This window comes from Telopea speciosissima, chromosome 3, assembly GCF_018873765.1.
Source record: "Telopea speciosissima isolate NSW1024214 ecotype Mountain lineage chromosome 3, Tspe_v1, whole genome shotgun sequence".
NCBI lineage: Eukaryota > Viridiplantae > Streptophyta > Magnoliopsida > Proteales > Proteaceae > Telopea > Telopea speciosissima.
Genome location: NC_057918.1, coordinates 58,208,421 through 58,217,085, shown reverse-complemented (window position 1 = coordinate 58,217,085; position 8,665 = coordinate 58,208,421). Strand labels below are relative to the sequence as shown.

At 45.2% G+C, this 8,665-nt stretch overlaps 1 protein-coding gene across 1 annotated transcript; it reads right to left on the bottom strand.

Moving 5' to 3' along the window:
- Positions 1 to 1,734: 1,734 nt before the first annotated feature.
- LOC122655991 (thioredoxin-like protein CXXS1) lies at positions 1,735 to 2,866 on the bottom strand. Its single transcript, XM_043850403.1, has 4 exons — positions 2,825 to 2,866; positions 2,714 to 2,793; positions 2,424 to 2,546; positions 1,735 to 1,969 (listed from the first exon to the last, which is right to left on the bottom strand). The coding sequence occupies exons 1-4, from the start codon at positions 2,850 to 2,852 to the stop codon at positions 1,817 to 1,819; spliced, it is 384 nt and encodes a 127-aa protein (XP_043706338.1). The 5' UTR covers positions 2,853 to 2,866; the 3' UTR covers positions 1,735 to 1,816.
- Between the last annotated feature and the right edge of the window lie 5,799 nt (positions 2,867 to 8,665).

Genomic DNA, 8,665 nt, shown 5'->3' with positions numbered 1-8,665 from the left:
GGGTTATGACAATATACACATGCCCTATAGTCTATAATGCGATATTACACTATGGGGGACTGATGTATAATTATCTACTTAAATTGAGAAACTTTTGTTACACTTGCTTGCCTATGTATGTGTTGGTAAGTATCACATTGGAGAATGCAACATCAACCTGACACGTGCCAAGCTGGGTGGAATCCCAATGGGATTCTACCCCTTCCCTATTGGTTCAACCCATTTATGTAGCATGTTTATTATTGCCTCATAGTTTTTTGGATTATATTCATTAGATGAGGATCTTAATGAGAGATGATATCTCACATCAAGAGTTAGGAAATGATGTAACAGATCGAGAATGTTTTCTGTACACTTTTATAAGTTGGCTATTCCAACAACAACTAAATCACAATCCCTTGGTCAAAAGTTGTTTGGTTTAATTAACCACCACATCCCAAGATATAGCTTCATCATGTGGCGGGCTCTGACTTGTTCCTTTCCCACCCAAGAGTTCCTTTAGCATAGGAATATCGCCATTCCAAATTGTTGCTTATGTCGGAATGCCATTGAAGATATTGACCATCTCTTCTGCAGATGCCTTTTCTCCTTGCATCTCTGGAAAATGTGCTTAAAAAGTGTTGTCTTGCTCATCTTGCACAACATACCTTTGAGGGGGAATGGAGATGGATCAAAAAAGAATTCAAGGGCAATTCGATTTATGACCATGCAGTCAAAACGACCTTTTGTGCCTTAATGTATCATATTTGGTGGAAAAGGAACATGTGTAAATGGACCCTCTCCTCTAGATCCTTCTGCAAAATCTTGAACTCTATAGACTTTGAAGTTAAAACCAAGGTTAATCATCTCAAGGTGTCGGCTCTTGATAGTGATAGGAATCGTCACATTGTATCCTCTAGGGGATAGCAGATTATCTTGAATTTTTCTTTCTTTCTTTCCCCATTGGGAGCTTGTATTTTTTTTTTTGTTCCCGCCTCTTCTTTAATAAAGCTTATTCGTAAAAAAAAAAAAAAAAAAAATAAATAAATAAACATATCTTTGTGGTATGTATACAAATAAATCTATGATTTAGAGGAGATTGGTGATTGTGTGGAGGTCAATTGGGAGCAAGGGCTAAGATCATGTGAAGGTTTTGTGCAAGCGAAGCTAAAGATAACCGTGATTTCCCTTTCCTGTGTGTTGATTAAATTTTTTTAATGGCCACCAAACCCCGTATGATGATCCGAACCCTTTCCGTCTTTCAGATTATTCATGCCCTTCAGGGGTCGCCATGGTACCCCAATCCTACAAACTTTCCCAGCAACAACAGTGTGCTAGTTGTAGCAGTATAGGATAGCAGCAGGGTTTAAAAGAATTGTTCCACTCCAAAGGAAGTTGTTGGAGGTTTTCAAGCCAAGTGACCTCAATCCTACTAATTTTCCCGGCAACAGTTTGCTTTTTATTTTTGAGACTAGTTTGTATCTGGTTTTCGTTGTTGTATTAAGTTTCTTCTTTTTATCCAAAAAAAAATATCAAGCCAACTGTTCTTTGTGTCGGTGCGTCCGGACATATGGGGGTTGGTGAAATGATCACCCTGTTCCCCTGAATGACAGGACCATGTATCTCGGTGCAAGCTACACTGCGGTACAAACCATAAACAAAAGTTGAAACATTTTTCAAGATTTAAATTTTTTCTAAATGAAATTTTTACATATAGAACAATAAGAGTATGAACATATCCACATATCAAAACATCATCTCACAAAGATTAGGTCATCATTAGCATCATCACATTGTAAAAAATATCCCACACCATCAATGTTTCGAAGATTTCAACTCATTTTAATAAGTCACGGAATGAGTGGACAAAACCATCAATCCTTTTCTTAATCTCTTCAGGGTTGGCCCCAACGAGCTTGTCTACTTGGGTTCCCTCCCTTAACAGCAACAAAGTCGGCATCGCCTTTATCTCCATCTTCGATGCCACCTCCTAATCCATCCCAAAACTAATAATAAAAAAATATATATATATATAAATTTAAATTAAAAAAAAAAATTAAAACAGCCTTGCTTCTAGCTTGTCTGATTCATCTAATCATTTAATTGTTATCTCTTATTTGGGTGAAACAACACATCCTATCGGGCGCCATACATGCCGTCTCTGCATCCTGACACAAGGGCACACAAAATGACCATCGCATCCCTTGAAATTCCTAAAATGATCAGATGTAGGATGGTCATTTTGTGGGATTTGGGTCTTCTGTAGCGCAGGATGTTGGGCTATGTGCTCAAGCGCTGCAGGCCCTTGGATGTGCACTCATGCCCTGTCACGCTATAGAGGAACCCCAAACCATTTCACGTGCCTCTATGTCAAAGCGCAAGGGCGACCTGTATGGGTGAGGGGAAATGGAGAAAAATTTAAAGAGATGAATGAATTATATTACCTTAACTTCATCCACATCTACGGAAAGAAACAAGATATTCTGATGGACCAACGCCATCTCTTCCAAGATTGGCTTCATGGCCACCGACGGCATGCACCAGGTTGCAGTGAAATGTACCACCACCTATCCATTACCAAATTGACAGTCAAAAAAACTAAAGTAGTTCCAATTTGATGAGATGCGTAGCCATGAAAGAGACTTAATTTCTAAATAAAGTACTGTAGAAAAGGGAATATTAGTAAAGGGTATTTTGTTTTTGGAGGGGGGAGAGAGAGGGGTAGAGAACTTACAGGACAGCGCTGGGAGTTAGCTTGGCTAATGAACAAATCCCATGATTCCAACGAATCCACTTTCACCACTCTAGACTTCATAGCTTCCACTGTTTTTTTTTTGATAAATTACAGCTTCCTCTGTCACTTGACCTTCCATCCTTTCTTTTCTTCTTTCTCAATTCTTCTTTAGGAAGATATTTATAGAAAGGGGTTTTAAATTTTGAGAGAAAATGGTTCCACTTGAAAGCTTGTTTTGAAGATATTTTTTCGAGCTTATCCTTTGGAGGACTTGCCACTACAAAGCTTCTTTAAAGATATTATTTTAGAGCTTATCCTCTCAAGGAATTATTTATTTTTTTATAAAAAAAAACTCTATTATATTTAACCCCTTAATCCCCATGGAAGCACAAAAGCCAATCCATGACAAGACCTTCTTACCCACTGACTCTAGTTTCCTGCCCGGCTCAGTTCCCCAGTTCCTCTAATAAGGAGTGCTGGAATCCACTCGGACAGAGTGTTTGGACAAGGATAGAATGGTTATTCCAACCTCTTTTGTTAGAGGAACTCGGGAGGACTGGGCACGGAAACTACCAATTGCTTTTTTCTTATTTAATTTTTCCAAGGGAAATGCAGATATTTCATTTAGATATTTTTTTGGTAAAAAAAAAGTATATTTGTTAATCAGTTTGTAAATTGTTACAACAGTTTTTATAATCCCACATTTTTCGATAAAGATCCTGTGCATCCGGGTAGCCAGGCTGCATGTGCAGTGCCAGACTCAAGGCACTGCGCTTTGACCGCCTTACCCCTGCTCGGGCAAGGCGTTTGGGCAGGGGTAAGGTGGTCAAAGTGCGCTGCCTTGAGTCTGGCGCTGCACATGCAGCCCAGCTGCCTGGATGCCCAGGAGCCAAGTCCCTCATTTTTAGTCCTTGTTTCTTTGTTTTGATAGATGTGAAAATAGGGTTAAAATTGGTTAGCTGATTCATGCAATTTAGCTTGAATGAATGACTCAACGTAAGCCAAGGCCACAAAATTATGTGTGGCCGAACTAAAGACAAAAACCTTATCGTCTTCTCCTACCCTTCGAATTGAATAACCTTTTTCTGCTGGAGATAAACTTCAGAATAAGGTTCGTTGGAGCTCTCCTGATTTATGTTGCCTTCCATTAAAAAGGCTCTGTTTGTTTCGATGTAAAATTTTACCTGAAAAATTTTACTTGACAATTTTCACTTTAAAAAAGTTAAGATAAAAAATTTTAAATGTTGAAAAGTGTTCCAAGGTTTGTTTTTTTTTTTTTATAGAAACAAACATTAGAAATTTTTTCAACATGTAAAATTTTACATTTACGAAGTAAAATTTGTTGAGTAAAATAGGAAAATTTTACGTGGAAACAAACCGAGCATTTATCAATCCAGATCGTCTACGGCCTGCCTGCCTGTAGCGATTAGAGTAGCGCCCTGATGAGGTGCGGTGCTGTTGCGTCAAGAAATTGCTTAGTAGTCCTTCAAGTACTGTAACCTGTAAAAGACCCTGGGTGACAAAGGAGAACCGATGTGGTTTCGGCCTAGGACTCTCCGATGCCTACGTCAGATCTCTCTGAGCAAACAGATGAGTGAATCGAATTCAAGATGGGTTGTGGGGTAGATTACCTTCCCTTTTATAGTAGAGCATGGCGGTGTGGAAAGTCCCAGTTGATGTACAGTGTCCTTCATAGGTGATAGAGTCCCTGAGTAGCAGGGCTCATCCTTGACTGGTTGTTTCTCGTGAAACGTAGTGTCACGCTAGACTTGGTAGTCGTCTTCCTATGAGACGTAGTGTTATGATAGACTTGGTATCCTTGGTGGATTGACCTATCTACGTGGTAGATGAGGCTCCTGGTACATGAGTCCTTTCAGACTACGTGACTTGATAGGCGGTGGCCTAGAGTCCTTGGTGATGCGGTCTATGTCTTATTGATGGCGGTGGTTGTTGCCGTGTTCGAGGGAGACTGTGCCAGGGGATGATGTGTTCAGGGAATCCATGCCCGGGGTCTTCATCCATGTCTAATCCGCGCCCAGGGCAGTCTGCTCCCAGGCAGTTCGCGCCCAGCGTTGATCCGCGCCCGGGGTGATCCACGCCCAGGGCAGTCCCCATGCCCAGTGCTGATCCATGCTCGGGGTCATGCGGTCCGCGCATGGGTCCGGTTTTGGTCGATTCTCTCCTAGGTTGGTCTGCTTGGTTCTGGTCCTGAGCTGGCCCTCTTTCTTGGGTTAGGACACGTGGCAGCCCCTGATTGGTCAAGGTGATTTTGGGTTCATCATTTGCCCCCCACTCTCTTGGAACGGAGTGCTCAAGAGAGTATCCTTTGCATTCTTGTACCAATTAGGGGGTTCCTTACAAATAATCTCTTCTCTGAGGATGTGCTTGTGAATTGCATGGTGAGGGAGAGGTTGTGGGTTCAAACCTCTCCTCTCCCATCTTTTTTGTTTCTTTCTCTTCTCCTTGTTGTAGATATATACTCTTGGTCCTTTCTTCTCTTTTCACTTTTCCCTCTTTATTTCTCTTCTTCTCTCTTTCTTGCTCTTCTACTCTTTAGTTTTTTGTATCTTCCACTTTTGCTTGGACTTTGAGCTTGGTTACTATTCATTGTATCCCAGATGTGTTTGCTCTTGGGTCACAATGAAGAGTAGTGTGCTCTACTTGCTTGTCTGATCCTCTTATCTATTAGCCTTGTCTTTGGGCCTGGTGTGCTTTGCGACGTGCACGGCTTGGTGCTTGGCTTTTGCCTTGTGCCTGTGTTTAGCCCACCCTGGTCCATGCTCACCTATTGTTCAATATCGACGTGTCTAACCCACGCCTAGCTCGATCGATGCTTGCCTGGATCTGCGCCTACTCGGTGTAGCTGCTGCTCATTCGGTGCCCCTCCCTCGCGGTCCACGCCCGTCAAGGGGTCCGCGCCTGGTGCTTCAATCAGTGCCCCTCCTTTGAGGTCCGCGCCCGTCAAGGGGTCCACGCCTGCTTCAATCGACGCCCATCTAAGGGTCTGCGCCTGGGGTCAATTGGCATCCATCCGTGGCGGTCTGCGCCCATTTAGGGGTCCACACCCCCGCCCTCTTCGATCAATGCCCATCGCGCCTATTCACTGCGCTCGATCCGCATCTGTACTTATTTGTGGTTTGTGCCTATTTACTGTGCTCGTTTCGCGCCTGTGCTCTATCAGCGCCCCTGACCATGCCTTGGTATGTGCTGTCTTCATTTCCCACTTTTTTTTTTTTTTTGATTGGTTCTGCATTGGTGGTTGTAGGTTGGCATCCCTTTCTCTTCATCGGTTGCTTGGTTATGGGAGATCGTCATTCTGAGTAAGTAGCCAATCTGCTTCATTGTTTGTCTATGTCATCATCGAACGACTCTGATACGACTACGGTCATGGTTGGATCCGCTGAGGAGTCTTCTTTAGGGTCATCATCTCCTGCGGATACTTCTTCTTCTTTACCTTCCACTGTTACTAGTGATGGGGAGGAGGAGGTTTCTGGAGGTTCCGCCCTAGCAGGGGTCGTAAGGCCTCCAAAGCTTCTACCTCAGTTGGTGACCCTAGGAATAAGTTGGCTCACATACCTAGCATCTTGACTTCTTCGGACTTGGCATCACTTCGTCGGGAGTATCATATACCCTCTGAGGCCGTGCTTCGCGTCCCCTGACATAATGACCGTGCTTACTCCCATCGAGCGGCTGAGGTCTGCCTTTACCGTATTTTCTTCACCCATGGTCTTCATTTCCCTATCTCCTATTTTGTGGAGTTGGTGTTGGAGCACTGGTGTCTCACCCCTGGGCAGGTGTTGCCCAACTCTTGGCGTGTCATTCTGGGTTTCTATGTGTTCTTCACTAGGATGGGGCGTGCTGCCACCGTTCCCCTGTTCTCTTGCTTCTATGTGTTGAAGAAGGGGGAAGGGGGGGTGTTACTACTTCACCCGTCGTCTCCCTAGGGGGTATCTCGCCTCTCTTGATCCTCTGGTGGGGATCACTAGCTCGATGAAGTATTGGAGGGATCGCTTCTTTTTTACCATGGTCCCCCGATGGGCGTTACGATCTACCTGGGAGGTTATTGATGTCAAGGGGGTGAACCGCCCTCTTCAGTTGAGGAACTTTGAACGCGACTCCCTCTAGCGATGTCAGGGATGCGACCCATTCGACATCCGTCAATTGGATTTCGAGGCCTTCTTATGCCTTTGGAAGTTGAGTCCTGATAAGATATTTGGCTTCTTGGATGTTTGCTTATGTACTTTTCTTCTCTGTATCCACTGTTTGACTTGCCTTGTGTTTTTTATTGGGTGTCGTTGTGTAATGGACATACGACCAGATCTTAGTGTCTTCCGCTCTAACCTACGGAAGAGGAGTACTCAGACTGCTTCCCCTGGGGTTGGTTCTTCTGCTGTTGATCCTCCAATTCCTACTTCTTCTCCTTCCGGGGTCGTTGGGACCAAGCGGAAGGGGGGTCCTGATCCCCCTAGTTCAGTGAGGACTGAGCCGCGTGTTATCCTTCCACGTTCATCTTCTACTGCCACTGCTCCTGGATCTTCTGCTCCCCGCCCCTCAAGAGGCAAAGGGGTGGTCTCCTCTTCTGGTGGCGTGACTGCTGATCCACCAACCTCCTCCCCTTTGGTGCTACCTTGGGATCTTCAGGAGGGAATGATGTTGACCAGCTGCGGTGTATGCTGAGAGTAGCTGGATATGGGGAGGCTTCCCGGTGAGCATTCAGTCCTACAGGGGTTTAGCGACGCATTCTTGATGCAGACCCTCTACTCGGACATGGCTTCTATGAGTTGTGCTTCTCACTCTTTTCATTTTCATGCTGTTGCTTTTTTTGTACTTGGGTTAATTCTTTGTGGCTATGTTGATTGCAAGTCCAGCATCATGTCACGGAGATGGTGCTTCACCTGGAGAGTCACGCTTTCTAAGAGATCCAGCTGAACCGCAAGCTGCAGGGCTTGGAGAAGGAGCTTCAGGGGCATAAGGTCGCCCGGGAGGAGGCCATGGCACGTGAGAGGAGTATGACTGAGGAGCTCAGGGTGGCATCTTCTGCGACGGCCGAGACCTCTTCTAGAGTTCGTGCTTTGGAGGAGGAGCTTCACGCCTTGAGGCGGAGTCATGAGGCTGAGGCGTCTGAGGCCGGGGAGCTAGCGGTGGCAGCTTATTAGTAGTCTCCTGAGATCACTAGGTACTTCACTAAGTATAACCAAGAGAGATACGATGCGGGCATCCAGGACTTGGCGGTTCGTGTTCTGGAGAAGACCCCCGACTATGATTTCTTGGGGTTCCCGGAGGTCACTATGCTATTACTTGCGATCGCTGCGGTGAACCATGCCTCTCCTAAGGATAGTGTTGTGGTGCCTGAGGAGGGCGTGGTCTTACTAGAGGAGAGTGTTGCTTGTCCTGCTGAGGCTGATATGATATCCCTTGCTGGGTCTGATGTCGCTCCTCCGTCAGATGCTCCATGAGTTTGTAGATGTTTTTGGATGTTGAACTTTTTGGATCTTGAACTTTAGATTGTGATATCTTTTTAGATTATATGTACTTAACTTTTTACCATCTTTGATGTGGATGTTGTATGTATGTGATCCTTGTTGCTTCGATGGTTCTCTTACTTTTGCAACCCCTGGTGGTCTGTAGTCCTTAGTGGTGCTACGTCTTGGCAGTCTATGGACCTTAGTGGCCAACGGACCTTGGTGGCATTGCGCCTTGGTGGTCTACGGACCTTGGTGGCATTATGCCTTGGTGGTTAACGGACCTTGGTGGCCAACAGGCCTTGGTGGTCGATGGGCCTTGGTAGTCAATGGACCTTGGTGGCCAACGGGCCTTGGTGGTATTACGCCTTGGTGGTCGACAGACCTTGGTAGCCAATGGGCCTTGGTCGCATTACGCCTGGGTGGTTAATGGACCTTAGTGGCCAATGGGCCTTGGTGGCATTACGCTTTGGTGGTCAATAGACCTTGG

Coding starts and splice junctions, on each gene's coding strand:
- LOC122655991 (XM_043850403.1), bottom strand. CDS start 2,852: ATGGAAGGTCAAGTGACAGAGGAAGCTG. Junction 2,794..2,824: donor TCAAGTGACAGAGGAAGCTG/TAATTTATCAAA, acceptor CAGTGGAAGCTA/TGAAGTCTAGAGTGGTGAAA. Junction 2,547..2,713: donor CTAACTCCCAGCGCTGTCCT/GTAAGTTCTCTA, acceptor GGTAATGGATAG/GTGGTGGTACATTTCACTGC.